The 16,325-nt window shown below is 37.8% G+C and overlaps 1 protein-coding gene across 1 annotated transcript in view; it reads right to left on the bottom strand.

The window, feature by feature from the left end:
- PPP1R36 (protein phosphatase 1 regulatory subunit 36) overlaps positions 1-16,325 on the bottom strand; it is a 30,547-nt gene that overhangs the window by 8,255 nt on the left and 5,967 nt on the right. The window contains exons 3-7 of the mRNA XM_063088420.1: positions 14,846-14,932; positions 14,220-14,317; positions 14,057-14,123; positions 12,105-12,203; positions 9,747-9,881 (exon numbers count right to left, since the gene is read on the bottom strand). Coding sequence (XP_062944490.1) covers positions 9,747-9,881; positions 12,105-12,203; positions 14,057-14,123; positions 14,220-14,317; positions 14,846-14,932 — 486 coding nt within the window. The remainder of the gene's footprint in view (positions 1-9,746; positions 9,882-12,104; positions 12,204-14,056; positions 14,124-14,219; positions 14,318-14,845; positions 14,933-16,325) is intronic.

The following is a 16,325-nucleotide window of genomic DNA, read 5'->3' as shown; positions in this document are numbered from 1 at the left end:
AAGGATGCAAAAAGATATACCATGCAAACAGAAAAGAAAAACGAGCTGGAGTAGCTATTCTTATATCTGACAAAGTAGACTTAAACTAAAAACCATAAAAAGAGACAATGAGGGACACTACTTAATGATAAAAGGACTGATGCATCAAGAAGACATAACAATCATGAATATGTACGCACCCAATGTTGGAGCAGCCAGGTTTATAAAACAAACTCTATTAGACCTAAAGAAGGAAATAGACACTAATACCATAATAGCAGGGGACCTGAACACCCCACTGTCAATATTGGACAGATCATCTAGGCAAAGAATCAGTAGAGAAACACAAGATCTAAACAATACTCTAGACCAATTGGAATTGGCAGATATCTACAAAACATTCCATCCTACAACCTCAGAATATTCATTCTTCTCATCAGCACATGGATCATTCTCCAGGACAGATCCCATATTAGGTCACAAATCAAGTCTCAATAAATTCAAAAAAATTGGAATTATCCCATGTATTTTCTCAGACCACAATGGATTAAAACTAGAAATTAATAACAAACGAAACTCTGGAAACTATACAAACACATGGAAATTAAACAGCATTCTACTTAATGACATATGGGTCCAAGAAGAAATCAAGCAGGAAATCTAAAAATTTATTGAAACTAATGAAAATAATGATACATCATACCAAAACCTGTGGGATACTGCAAAAGCAGTATTAAGGCGGAAATTTATTGCATTAAATGCTCACCTCAGAAGAATGGAAAGATGGCAAGTGAACAACCTTACACTTCACCTTAAAGAACTAGAAAAACAAGAACAATCCAATCCTAAAGTTAGCAGACGGAAAGAAATCATTAACATCAGAGCAGAACTGAATGAAATTGAAAACCAAAAAACAATTCAAACGATCACTAAATCAAAAAGTTGGTTTTTTGAAAAGATAAATAAAATTAACAAACCATTAGCATGGCTAACAAAAAAAAGAAGAGAGAAGACTCAAATAACAAAAATTAGAAACGAAAAAGGCGATATTACAACTGATTCATCTGAAATACAAGGAATCATTCGAGACTACTATAAACAACTATACGCCAACAAATTTGAAAATCTGGAGGAAATGGATAAATTTCTGGACACACACAAGCTCCCAAAACTGAACCATGAAGATGTAGAAAATTTGAACAGACCAATAACAATAAAGGAGATTGAAGCTGTTATTAGAAGGCTCCCAACAAAGCAAAGCCCAGGACCAGATGAATTCACAGCAGAATTTTACCAAACATTCAAAGAGGAATTGACACCAATTCTTCACAAACTATTCCAAAAGATTGAAACAGACACAAATCTCCCAAACTCATTCTATGAAGCAAACATCATCCTGATACTAAAACTAGGTAAAGATATAACCAAAAAAGAAAACTACAGGCCGATATCCTTGATGAATATAGATGCAAAAATCCTCACTAAAATACTAGCAAACAGAATACAGCAACACATACGTAAAATTATTCACCACGATCAAGTGAGATTCATCCCAGGGATGCAAGGTTGGTTCAACATACGCAGATCAATAAATGTGATACACCATATTAATAAAGTCAAACACAAGGACCATATGATCATCTCTACAGATGCTGAAAAAGCATTTGATAAAATTCAGCACTCATTCATGACAAAGACCCTCTATAAGTTAGGTATAGGGGGAAAGTATCTCAACATAATTAAAGCCATATATGACAAACCCACTGCCAATATCATCCTGAATGGGGAAAAGCTGAAAGCTTTTCCTTTAAGAACAGGAACTAGACAAGGATGCCCACTCTCACCACTCCTACTCAACATAGTGTTGGAAGTACTAGCCAGAGCAATCAGAGAAGAGAAGGAAATAAAGGGCATCCAGATTGGAAAAGATGAAGTCAAGCTGTCCCTTTTTGCAGATGACATGATCCTATATATCAAACAGCCTAAAACCTCTACAAAAAAACTGTTGGAATTGATAAATGATTTCAGTACAGTAGTAGGATACAAAATCAACACACAAAAATCAGTAGCATATCTTCTCTCCAATAGTGAACATGCAGAACAAGAAATCAAGAAAGCCTGCCCATTTACAATAGCCACCAAAAAAATAAAATACTTAGGAATTGAGTTAACCAAGGATGTGAAAAATCTCTATAATGAGAACTACAAACCACTGCTGAGAGAAATTAGAGAGGATACAAGAAGATGGAAAGATATCCCATGCTCTTGGATTGGAAGAATCAACATAGTGAAAATGTCCATACTACCCAAAGTGATATACAAATTCAATGCAATCCCCATCAAAATTCCAAAGACATTTTTCTCAGAAATGGAAAGAACTATCCAGACATTTATATGGAACAATAAAAGACCACGCATAGCCAAAGCAATGCTGAGCAAAAAAAATAAAGCTGGAGGCCTTACACGACCCGACTTTAAGCTATACTACAAAGCTATAATAACCAAAACAGTATGGTACTGGCATAAAAACAAGACACACTGATCAATGGAATACAACAGAGAATCCAGAAATCAACCCACACACTTACTGCCATCTGATCTTTGACAAAGGCACCAAGCCTATTCACTGGGGAAGGGACTGCCTCTTCAGCAAATGGTGCTGGGATAACTGGATATCCATATGCAGGAGAATGAAACTAGACCCATACTTCTCACCATATACTAAAATCAACTCAAAATGGATTAAGGTTTTAAATATACACCCTGAAACAATAAAACTTCTTAAAGAAAACATAGGAGAAACACTTCAGGAAATAGGACTGGGCACAGACTTCATGAATACGACCCCAAAAGCACAGGCAACCAAAGGAAAAATAAACAAATGGGATTATATCAAACTAAAAAGCTTCTGCACAGCAAAAGAAACAATTAACAGAGTTAAAAGACAACCAACAGAGTGGAAGAAAATATTTGCAAAATATACATCTGACAAAGGATTAATATCAAGAATATATAAGGAACTCAAACAACTTTACAAGAAAAAAACAAGCAACCCAATTAAAAAATGGGCAAAAGAGCTAAGTAGGCATTTCTCTAAGGAAGATATACAAATGGCCAACAGACATATGCTCAACATCACTCAGCATCCGGGAAATGCAAATCAAAACCACACTGAGATACCATCTAACCCCAGTTAGTATGGCTAAAATCCTAAAGACTCTGAACGATAAATGCTGGCGAGGTTGCGGAGAAAAAGGAACTCTCATACATTGTTGGTGGGACTGCAAAATGGTGCAGCCTCTATGGAAAATGGTATGGAGGTTCCTCAAACAATTGCAGATAGGTCTACCATATGACCCAGCTATCCCACTGCTGGGAATATACCCAGAGGAATGGAAATCATCAAGTCGAAGGCATACCTGTTCCCCAATGTTCATTGCAGCACTCTTTACAATAGCCAAGAGTTGGAACCAGCCCAAATGTCCGTCATCGGATGAGTGGATACGGAAAATGTGGTACATCTACACAATGGAATACTACTCAGCTATAAAAACGAATGAAATACTGCCATTTGCAACAACATGGATGGACCTTGAGAGAATTATATTAAGTGAAACAAGTCAGGCACAGAAAGAGAAATACCACATGTTCTCACTCATTGGTAGGAGCTAAAAATTAATATATAAATTCACACACACACGCACACACAAAAAAAAAACCGGGGGGGGGGAGAAGATAAAACAACCACAATTACTTGAAGTTGATACGACAAGCAAACAGAAAGGACATTGTTGGGGGCGAGAGGGGGAGGGAGGAGGGAGGGAGGTTTTGGTGATGGGGAGCAATAATCAGCCACAATGTATATCGACAAAATAAAAATTTTTTAAAAAAAATAATAAATAAAATAAAATAAAAGCCATAAATGCAGCAAATTCACAAAATTGGAAAAAAATCATAATTTTTACTAATTAACCATTTGATACCCTCCTATAATAATTTTTTCCTACATTTTTTGCGCATACTCATGGATCTCTTCTTTGCATAGTGAAAATTTTCAGTATTAATTTTGGTAGCAGGAACAGAAAGCTAATTTAGTCTTTCCTCTGGCATGGTTGATCAAAATTTGTTTATTGCTATGAATAGGTTATGAAAGTTTCTAGCCTGGTCAGTTAGCTCAGTTGATTAGAGAGCGGTGATATAACCCTACACCAGTCAGACACCAAAATTGTATGTTTATTTATTTATTTGTTTCAGCTTCACAACTCATCATTAGCAATGTTACACAGACTGTTAGAATTGTGAGATTTCAGTAAACATCAGTCAAGTTTCTTTTGTATATGAGAGCCATTCATCTTTGTAAGTCAATGCTAGCTTTATTATAAATTTAAACCAGAATGTATTTTCCTATTTGGGGAAGATCCTGTGGAGTTTACATTATATTACAGCTGCATATAGAAAACAAAACAAAAAAAAAAAAAAGAAATTTATTTCTCACAGTTCTGGAGACGGGGAAGTCCTCTGGTAATGCCTTCTTGCTGCAACATCCCTTGGCAGATAGTGGCAGGCAAGAAAGCGCAAAGAGGAAGGAGCCAGAGGAACAGGGCTGAACTCATCCTTTTATCAGAAACTCTCTCCTGCGATAATGGCATTAATCCATTCATGAGGACAGAGCCCTTATGACTTAATTGCCTCTTAAATGTCCCACTTCTCAACACTGTTACATTGGGGATTAAGTTTCTGACACATGAACTTCGGGCAACACATTCAAACCACAGCATTCTGCCCATGGACCCCCAAATGTATATCCTTCTCACATGCAAAACACATTCATTCCATCCCAGTACTCCAAAGGTTTTAACATGTTCTAGCATCAACTCAAAAGTAGAAAGTCCAGAGACTCATCTAAATCAGATGTGAGTGAAACTCAAGCCATGATTCATCCTGAAGCAAATTTCCCTTCAGCTGTGAACCTATGAAATTAAACAAGTTACCTAATTCCAAAATACAGTGGTGGGACAGGCTAGGATTCCTTCTCCAGAAGGCAGAAATAGGCAAGTGTGTCCAAAACCCAACAGGGAAAAACCACATTAAGCTGTAAAGCTGGAGGATAATCTCCTTTGACTCCACATCCTGTATCCTGTGCATATTGGGGTGGGATGGGCCCCCAAGGAATCAGGCAGCCCCACCCGTAGGGCTTTACTGGGCTCAGTCCACCCAGCAGCTCTCACGGGTTGGAGCCTGCTGAGAGTTGCACACTGGAGTTGCAAGCTGGTTACCCTATAGTTCTGGGGTCTCTGAGGCAGCCCAACCCCACAGTTCTGCTAGGCATTACATCCTAGTGGGGGCTCTCTGCAGTCCAGAAAGAAAACCCCATGGCAGTTTTCTTTCTGGACTCCCAGACTGTCCAATCCATCCTTTGAAATCTAGGTGGAGGTTGCCATGGTCCAACAGTTTCTGCATTCTGCACACCTGCAGAGTGAGCACCATATGGACACTGCCAAGGTTTATGGTTTGCACCCTCCAGAGTGGTGGCCTGAGCTACACCTGGGTCTGCTTGAGCCACAGCTAGAGCAGCTGAGGAGTGGTACCCCGGGATGTGAGGAACAGACACTTGAGGAGGCACAGGGCAGCAAATACTGAGGTACCACAGGGGCACCTCTCTGAGACCTTGCCCTCAGGGTTCTGCTCTGGGCCTGTAATGGAAGGGGCAGCCTCGGAGATCTGTGAAATGCCTTTGGGGTTTTTCTCCCATAGTCTTGATGAATAGCACCTGGCTCCCTTCTATCCATGGTAATCTCTTTAACAAGTGGGTCACTTGGCTACAACCTTGCTTTTTTGCTCCTAGGCTTATCTTCTCACTCATTATATGTCAGGCTGCGAATTATTCAAATCTTTCTGCTCTGCTTCCCTTTTAGTTATAAATTCCATCTTTAAATAATCTCCCTGCTCGTATCTTAACAGCATGCAGTTAAAAGCAGCCACATAGCTCCTTCAATATTTTGCTTAGAAATTTCTTCCACCAGATATCTTAGTTAATTGCTCTTAAATTCCACCTTCCATAAAGCCCTTGGGCATGGACACGGTGCAGCAAAGTTCCTTGTGACTTTGTAACAAGGAAGACCTTTACTCCAATTTCTAATACGTTGTTCCTCATTTTCATCTAAGACCTCATCAGAATGGCCTTTACTGTCCGTATTTCTACTAACATTATGGTCATGACCACTTAAGTAATCCCTTAGAAGATTTAGGCTCTCCCTGCATCTCTCGTCTTCTGAGCCCTCACCAGAATTGCCCTTAACACTCCTTTCACAGTAATCTAGGCTTTATTAGCTTATTCCTCCAAATTTTTCCAGTTTTTACCTATTACCCAGTTCCAAAACCACTTCCATATTTTCAGGTATTTGTTATAGCAACAGCCCCACTCCCAGTATCAGTTTTCTGTCTTTGTTTGTTTTGTGTTGCCATATAGCAGAATTCCACAGACCGGGTAATTTATAAAAAATTTATTTCTCACAGTTCCGGAGGCTGGGAAGTCCAGTATCAAGGTACCAGCATCTTGAGGGTCTCTTGTTCATCATCCCTTGGTAGGTGGCAACAAGCAAGAAAGTGCAGAGAGGGAGAAGCAAGAGGAACAGGGCCAAACTCACCCTTTTGTCAGAAACTCACTCCTGCAATAACTCACTCACTCCAACAATAACAGCATTAACCATTCATGACCACAAAACTTAAAGATGCTCTGATGTTAGATGTGTTAGCTCAGGTCCTCTGAGAAGCAGACGCCAAGACAGAACAACACATTTCGCAGCTTTATTGGAGAAAATGACTATTACAGAAAATGAGGAGAGAGCTGGAGAAAGCAAGGAGAGCCATCACACCTCCTTGCAGGTGTGACCACTATGAGAGAAGAAAGACAGGAAGGACTGGGTAGGAAGAGTCTCAGACTGTAGCACAGCTCTAGGAAAGTTTCGTCTAGGCTAAAGGGGAGTCCTCGAGCCAAAGCCACTTGTCAGAGGAGTTTCATATCTGGTTGGAATGGGCCGGCTGCACTTAGACGTTGGCTGGAGACAGTCCATGGGGAGCATGGTGCAATGGACTGAATGTTTGTATTCACTCACAATTCATATGTTGAAATCCTAACCCACAATGTGATGGTATTAGGAGGTGAGGCCTTCACGAGTAATTAGGTCATGAAGGCAGAGACCTATGTATGGGATTAGTGCTCTTAGAAAAGGGACCCAGGGAGCTCTCTCTAGCCCTCTTTCTGCCATGTGAAGATACAATGAGAAGTAGGCAGTCTGCAACCTGGAAGAGGGCCCTCACCAGAACCTGACCATGCTGGTACCCTGATCTTAGACTTCCAGACTCCAGAACTGTTAGAAATATATTTCTGTTCTTTACAAGCCAACCAGTCTATGGTACTTTGTTATAGCAGCCCAAACTAAGACACATGGCCTCAATGCAAACCTGGTGGTGGATCCAGAGTGCAGCAGATCAGGCCACTGCTCAATTAAACTCCCTACAGTAGGAGATCTGAGTGGCACGTTTTCATGGTGCCACACTGGAAGATATAGCCAAACTTGTCCACTCTATAAAAGAACTGAACACAGTAGCAAAAACTTGAAAGAGCAGAACTGATGTAGTAGAATAAAGAATGAATGTTGCTAGGGATGCATTAAGAGCGTATTCTCAAATCATGATAAATCACACACGTGGTGAATTACAGAGATGGTGGACCTGGGAATTGATCAAGTACATCCACCACTATGGAAACAGGGGCACAAGATAAGAGAAATGCCCAACAATGCCAAGACATCACTAAAAAAATCTGTTGTGCTGGTGGGAAATCTTTGGTTTCCTGACTTGATGACTCCTTCACTAGCCTATACACTCTTGAAGACTACTTTTCTTGGACCCTAGCACTTTGGCACTATGACTACCACAGAGCAGGCACTCGATGTGTGCAGAATAAATCAAAGCAAAATATAAACTGTACAGTTCTGTGTTTAAAGCAGAAAAACTGGTCAATAAAGTTCAATAGGAATTCCCCAGATTGGGTTAAAATATTAGAAAAAAATCAACATCTAATAAACAAGAAATGTTACAGTAGAGAAAAAAATCACAAATATTACTGAAAAGCTAAATACTAGTAAAGAAAAAATGCCTTAGATTCATAGCTCATCTAACATGTTGTAGCACATGTCAAATGGATCAAAGATTAGCATTTTTTTAAAATCCTGTTTTTAAAAACTAAGAAAGAGGGGGGAGGGAAAAGGGAGGGAGGTTTTGGTGATGGGGAGCAATAATCAGCCACAATGTATATCGACAAAATAAAATTTAAAAAAATAATAAAAATAAAAATAAAAAATAAAAAAATAAAAATAAAAACTAAGAAAGAAAGGTAAATAGTTTAACCCAGGAATGGCAAGAACTTTTATGCAACTATTGAATAGCATCAGAAACAAGATGGACATGTTCAAATAAATAAAAATTTAAAACATTTTTCTAATGTGTTAAAACATTAATATCAAAAAGAGAGAAACACACCACACCAAAAAAAAAAAAAAAAAAAAAAAAAATGGCCAATCCTTGCTATGGGATATTAAAAAATTATACAAATTCCCAGTTTCAACTTGGTAATTGGTTAAAACTAAATGAACAGGTAATAAATTATTTTACACAGAAGAACACAGACTCCACAGTTCTAAAAGATATTCAAAGTCAAATAAAACATCTTTAAGTTTATATACACCATTAAAGTATCAAACATATTAAGGTAATAAAAATCTAATACTTTATCGTGGATGGTAATACAAAATGTTTTAAACTTTTTTGGAGAACGATCTGGCAATATTGTTCAGAAACATTATAAAACAGAAAAACTGAAACCACACAAATGTACACAAAAAGAATGGTTAATCAAATAGGTATATTACACAACAAATAACTATAGCTGTGATTCAAAGTGGTAAGTGAAATTATATAAGCAGAATAATACAAGGAAGTACATAGGAAATGTATACTACCAAAAAAATATATATGAACAACTGTGTAAGTATGCTCATTCACAAAGCTGATCTTTCAAAATGTGGGGAATGTAGAAAGATGCATCATGTACTGGCTTCTTTTCCTATCAAGTTTAAAAAGAAGTTCTGGCTGTGACCATGGTGTGGATATTGCCCCTGTTGTGAAACTACTCAGAGGAGATTTTGGGTTTTAGTACTGAAGCTTTCCAACCTGGGATCCCAAACTTTCCTGTAATGAGACTCCTTTTTAAATTTTAATTACAGTAGTGTAGAAATTATCATCCTAGGTAAAAATTATCTTCCCACAACAGTCATCTTATAACCCCCACCTCAGCAGCTCGTACTCAACAGCTGTTGCTGCAAAAGCAATGAAAGGGCAGGAAGACAGCCAGTTCCCCTATAGTGCTTGCTAGTCCATCACTCGTCCTCTGCCCTAGGCAGCCAAATGGCCCTTGTCTGGCAGCAGCAATCCTTTCTGGTTGAGGGCAAGATTCCACTGAGAGACCAAGTCATTTAACCCCAAGCAGTTTTTAAGTATCAGCTGAGGTTCTGGGATTCCTTAAATACTCACTTAGCTCTCTCAAAGGAGACATCAAAAGTGTTTGGGACAGATTCTCACCTGAGCCCAAATATTCTAGACAATAAACCACTTTCTCAAGGGTACCAAAAGTCAAACAGAAGCAACTTAAGGCTGTGGCTATACAAACAAGTGATGATCTGATGGAATCTTAAATGAATGCTTACTTTCCACAACACATGTGATGTTTATCAGGCATGCCCAAGCCCAGCACAAGGACACAGTACTGCTGCGCCAAGTATGTCTGTGCTGCTTCTAACTTACTTAAAACCAATTCCATCTCTTTCTTCTCTACGAGACCCCTGGGGGAGGAAAAAGGACAATTTGGATTAATTTTAGAAAATGCCTATATTTATTAGCAAAAGGTCAGAATTATAAACTATTTTGAAAGAAATACAAGTGAGTCAACACACTTCACTAACCAATTAGTACAGCTATGGCATAGGGAAATCCTCAAAGTTCCTTGATATTTAATCACTGGAATCAACATCTCAAGTTTATGGTAAATTTTCACTTTTTTGTAAATCCTTTATACTTTCTGCTATGTATCCTCAATTTTATATACAGGTAGCCCTACTTTATATAGAACAGCTCAACTAACAAATGATCTACACTGGTTGCTGAGGTAGCTAGCGGCCCATGGAGACTCTACCACCTCAGCTTCCCCTGGGTTCGCAGTGTTAACTAGTAAGCTTGGGGGCTCAATGTTTGAAAGTAGGCCTACTCTTAGTTCTGAGTTTAGTTGTGTTTGCTAAGGAGGTATTTGTGGGTTACTTACTCTGTGAATGTTGGCATCAATTATAATAACATTGCTTCCCTGTGAAAACACAGCCCCAATTCCAATTGAATTGTAAATGAAGTTTCTAAAAGACAACCTATTCTTAGATTACAGCTTGTCTGAAGCCTAATGTTTAAAGTATTTGCACTACAATATAGTAGTAAACAACATCGCTGACAACACATTCCAATGTACTGTTATTGAAAAGTGAAGTGTCACTAGATAGGAAATGAAACACATTCTAAACAGGGACAAATTACTGCCCCTTCTGATATCAACCACTAGACTGACAACAGGACATGAGGGGTAGTTTAAGGATAATATGGCTATTTCAAAGTACCAATCAATAATTTTAAGGCTTGGACTGGTTTAGTTTTTGTCATTCTGTAATTGATTCCTTCTAAAAAACAGTCTACCTTATACCACTGTGTTCAGTAAGTTTTAGTGCATTTTTACAATAACTAAGAAACCTTTTTCCTCTGTTATCTATTCCTATAAATTAAGAAATAAAACAAATCTCTTGGCTAGATTAGCAATAAGCCTCAGAATTAGAAGAGAAAATACCATACAAAATATCATAAGCTAAAGTGCCACCAAAGTCTAATAAATTTTTATTTGGGAATAGTAAGAATCCTCAAACCTACTAAGCCCATAGCTGACTTTAGCCCTTTTGCTTGCTACCGTAGAAACATGTCATGCTCTGGCCACCCTGAAATAACACTGACGTTTCATATTATGATGGCTTTAAAGGAGCAGCAGTGTTTGAATTATTTATTTGGTTCTTTATAAAACTGCTTTCCAGATATATTTATCTATCCATAAAATGTTTTTTAAACTACTTGACTGTATACAAGGGTTTTGCATTTTGAAAACATTCTGCAACAAGTTAATGACACTACCCAGCATCCCTAACAGCTAAATCATTGGGTTAGTTCCACATATACTGAGAAGGGAAGGCTGGGCACTTGGAAAGTTCCATGGCTTGTAAAAGGTCACCACGCCTGAGAGGCATTGTTCTGTTCTGGACTCTGAGTTCCCAGATTCTTGCCCTGGGTGTATATCTCTGAGCTGCCTCTGCCTGAAGCAGTTAAATTCTTTGTAAGTAGCCTAAGAAATCTCTGGTGTTTTCCTGTGATGTGGAATGTCATTTTGGCCAAATCTGTTAATTTCTTAAATTCTTAGGGTTTTTTAATTAGATGCTTACAAACCTCTTAACAAGAACTTTGTGAGCAGAAAAAACATACAAACATCTGTATCTGCACTGTTCATATGGCAACCAGTAGCCACTGTGGCTACTGAGCACTTAATGTGGCTAGTCTGAATTGAGATATGTTGCAATATAAAATAGGCAGCAGATTTCAAAGATTTGCTGCAAAAAAAGTAAAATATCTCATTAATAACTTCCTAATATTGATTACATGTTACTGGGTTAAATAAAATATGCTATTAAAATTAGTTTCACCTTTTTACATTTTTAAGATATGATACTAGAAAATTTAAAATCACATATATGGCTTTCATTATTGGTTACTGGACACTGTTGGTCTATATTAGTTAGAATATTTTGTTACTGCAATACCCAAATGAATTATTCAGTAAGTTTAAAGCTGGCAAACTCCTCCCATGTAAAATCTCTTAGTGCACCTCAAAAATTAAAAAATTTCCATCATCTCTTTACTCTAGAAAAAAGTTAGTTTTAATACTGGCAGTGATAAAACTCTAAAGCACACTACAATATCTTACTTACACCATATAGCTTTTGGGTTTCTTTTCCAAAGAGTTTTTTTCCAAGTAATGAGATAAATAGTACAATAATGCCATGAGGAAATTGTCAAGATTCTTATTCCTAAGGAGAGATTTGAAAAAAAAAGAAAAGAAATCAACACTAATTTATTTCAAATACATTTTCTCATAAAAAATATGAGCACACAAATAAGAATAAATAGAAATACATGTTATCAGGCCTATCACACAACTAATTTACCATTTAAAATTCCATCTACTATACTGATGAAGACATAAAAATCTGATTTTTGTAAATAATACTTTTGGGGAGGTCAGACACTAAATTCTTATAGTTTTGATTATTAATTTTCATTTTTAAAAAGTTATTATTATACAAGAAATATATTCCCATTGTTCAAAAAACGTACAGAAATGTCTCAAGTAAGAAGTTCTCTCCTCCCATCCCCTTGTCACCGTTCTATTCCCTAGTGGTAGCCGCTATTAAGAGTTTGGTATGAATCCTTCTTAAACTTTCTAAAGCATAGACAATAACTTATAACATCTTCCCTCACCAACATATATATATGTGCCTTAAAATTTTTTTCTGGTATTAAATGGGTAAAGGCTGTATACACATTTCTTCCCATCTTGCTTTTGTCGCTTATCTGTGTAGCACGGATCTCTTTCTGTGATACTATATATAGATTTTCCTCATTCTTTTAAACAGCGGAATAGAGTATTCTATACCTCATAGTTTAACTAGTCCTCTGTTGATGGATATTTAGGTCTTTTAATAATATTATAGACAGAAGTGAAATTGCTAGGACACAGTGAATGTGCATATTAAATTTTCATATGTCTTGCTCTCCAAAAATACTGCTCTGAGTTACAATGCTATCCCATTTGTTTTTAATTAGAAGTCATTACTTTCTTTCTAAATATCTTACAAGGCTTCTGTTGCCTTCTCTGTAGCCCTGAATGGAAATTCTTACTCTAGCATGCCTTCTTTAAATACACCTCGCAGGATAAGGTGACCATTACAGATTTTTTTTTTCTCAACATATTAATAACTACCTCTCTCAGGGTGGGTTCCCCCAGAAACAGACCCTGAGACAGATTTGAGAGTAAGTAGTTTATAGAGGAAGTGATCTCAGGAAACATTAATAGGAGAGTTGGGGAAATGAGACAGGAAAGGGAAGAAAGCCAACAAAGGGGGTGTTCACAAGTCATCACTGTGGACAGATGTACTTCAGTACTACAGGGACTCTGGGGGACAGTGTAGAAAGCATCTCGGAGTTATCCCAGCAGATGGAAGCTGGTCTATTTATCTACCAATTTCCTCTTAGCTGTGCTCCTAGCTTGCCTGTAGTCAGGCTGGGTGTGCTTCTGTGGTGGAATTAAGCCTTCAGGCAGAGAGACTTGCAAGTATGTGCCATAAGCAGCTTTCGTGGGGATTTGGGAGGGGTGCCAATAGTTTGGGTACCCAGCTCTCACCGAGCACTCACAAGTGCAGATTCTATGTGAAACACAGCCACACACGGCCATATAAAGGAGGCACTATTAATACCCAATTTTGTAGCTGAGGAAACTGAGGCTTAGAAAGGTCAAGAAACTTGCCTAGAGTCACACACCTAGTACTTGTTGGGGCTGCCAAATGTAACTAGTGCAGAAAACTGACCTCCAGTAAGTGGGTTTATCCTTTAGCTGTTATATAAATATATGCTGTCCATATGGGACTCTGACAACATACTCTTCATAACCCTTGCCCTGGGACTTTATCTAGGGCTCCCGTGACTTCTGGCTTTCTCTCCCAGACTCTTTGGTCTCAGTCTTTGAGGCTGAGTCCTGAGGTTGGCTTGCATAGAGCCAGCCTTATGCTCTTTTTCTAAAAATCAGATTTGTCATCCCTTATCAGATGGAATTACTGAAAAATAAAGGATAAAAGATCTAAAATGTCTCACAAGAATTACATACCTCATAAATGTTGTAAAAGAACAGATCCGCTGCATCTCAGTATCTTGAAGCAAAAGCAAGGCAACAACTGAAAGGAGAAAGATTGGACAATTGAACAAGGGACAAAAAGCTGCCTTGGAGGTCACAGCAGATGACACATAAGGACAAGGAAGCAGTTACTCACATTTAACATCATCCAGTGTAACGTTGCCCTGCTGACCTCGTTTCTCTAAGGCTTTAGTTGACTTATCATCTCTTGTAGCAGACCTTTTATCTGTCAACCTGTTTTTGGAATATAACAGTTTGTAATAGAGTTTTAAAAGGTTCTGGTTGTAATTAATCTATGCTGAGGCACATGAAACATTTACTATAAAGTAATGAGAGCCTGAATGTCACGTGTGGGTGTGTTTAATGTAAGATCATTTTGGAATGTATTTTTTTAAACATTATATTTACTATATTGGGGGAGGGAGGAATGCATACTGCCTGATATAAAATGTAAATACAAATTTCATACAAAATAGGTCATTTAAATCACCTATTTCTGGTGTAGCTACCATTTTCAGATTTTTAAAAAAACTATAAAAAGTTGAAAACTTGCTAGTAGCCAAGTTATCACAGGCATTCATTTATGGGGACTATTATAACTCCCACCATATCTCTGAAATAGTACATGCTGTTTCCTTAATGGATGTTTGCATTTCAACCTAGGACAATGGAAATGGTATCTTCCTTGAGTTTGTAAAGGCTTAAGCCATGCCACTGAGAGGTGCCATCAGCAACACTGGCATGATTGAGGAGTTAAGCTACCTGTCTGAAGCTGGGCCATCAACTTCAGCAAAGTGAACTGCTTTGCCTTTCTTTCCTTTTTCCTTGAGCTCTACAGAAGATGTAAAACTGCAATAGAAATGAGATAATTAGGAACTTAACCTTTTCCCGGGGGAAAACTAATCCTATCATAACCATAGCTCATGTAACCTTAGGACTAGCATAAATTATGAATGAAAGCTGAAGAAAATTTGAAGCACAGCAGTGTTCAATTCATGTATTTAAATGGAACAATGATCTAAAGAAAGATGAAAACTTTAGTCTTTATATTCAGCCTCTAACCATCAGCAGCCTCCAGAATACCACCATATACAAAACATTTCTATCTAAAAATCCCAGTCACTTCACAAGAAACAGAAAGCTCATGAAAGTTTGGTTTGATTGAGTACTTATTATGTGCCAAGTGCTTTTAAGCATGATCTCATTTAATGCTCATAGCAGCTCTATGAAGTTTATATTACTATTATCACCATTTTTACATATGAGAAAAATTGAAGCTTAGAAAGAGATTAAGTAACTTGACCAAGATCACATAGCAAGTGGCAAAGCCAGGGTTGGTGCCCAGGGTCTCTTAGCCACCAGGCAATCCTGCCTCCCAACCAGCCATCTCAGTATTCCCTGCTGTGGACTCTTCTAAAAGCCTTAACTATCTCTAGGAAGGTTTCAGGACCCATTATTTAACTCAGGGTTTCTTGACATGTTGTGCAAGCACTACTAAGCAATAATGGGTTTAACGAGGAACCACAATTAAGAAACAAATATACACTGAGGCCATACTATGTGTCAGGAATTGCTGTGACATTGAAAATCAGATGGTGTCTGGTTAGAGCCAATGCACAGACTCTCAGGAGTATCAGCAAATGCTATGAACAAAACAGAGAAAAGGATTCCTAAAGACCATTAGGATTTGGTTCCTGCCTCACAGAGAATGAATTTTCTGGGAGAAATATGGTATCTGCTGCAAATATCAGTTTGGTAGCCCATGTGGGTTATGGCTTTTATTTTTGTGCCTGAAAAAATGCCCCACTGATGACAACACAACCCAAAAGTTTAACCTCTGCCCAGTGTTATGTGTCTGTTAAGTGTAGATGTAGTAATAGAAGCACTTTCCCCTCAACTTTAGTCATTCTCTAAAGATAGATATCAGTCCTGTAGACCTTTATTATCTCATTGTTAAATCCCACAAAGAAATTATTTTAGAGAAATACCTCCCGTGGGAGTAATAACATTAGTCAGTTTGGTACTTCTTCCAAAGGTTTTTGCCAGCCTCCTGGCAATATTCATGTTGTGTAATAGGTTAGCTCCTAACAGCAGGTACATGATATCACCTCAAAGGAATGATTTTTTTGTATTTTTCCACCTTTTTTTTTTTTTTTAAGACCATATGTGTCAAGTTAGCCAGCAGATGATTTCTAAGTTTTTCATTCTTCTTGGTGTTCCTCTTATCATTGGTCTCCAAGGA

Source organism: Cynocephalus volans, chromosome 3, assembly GCF_027409185.1.
Source record: "Cynocephalus volans isolate mCynVol1 chromosome 3, mCynVol1.pri, whole genome shotgun sequence".
Taxonomy (NCBI): domain Eukaryota; kingdom Metazoa; phylum Chordata; class Mammalia; order Dermoptera; family Cynocephalidae; genus Cynocephalus; species Cynocephalus volans.
The sequence above is the reverse complement of the archived record's forward strand: the minus strand, read 5'-3'. Positions and strand labels throughout refer to the sequence as shown.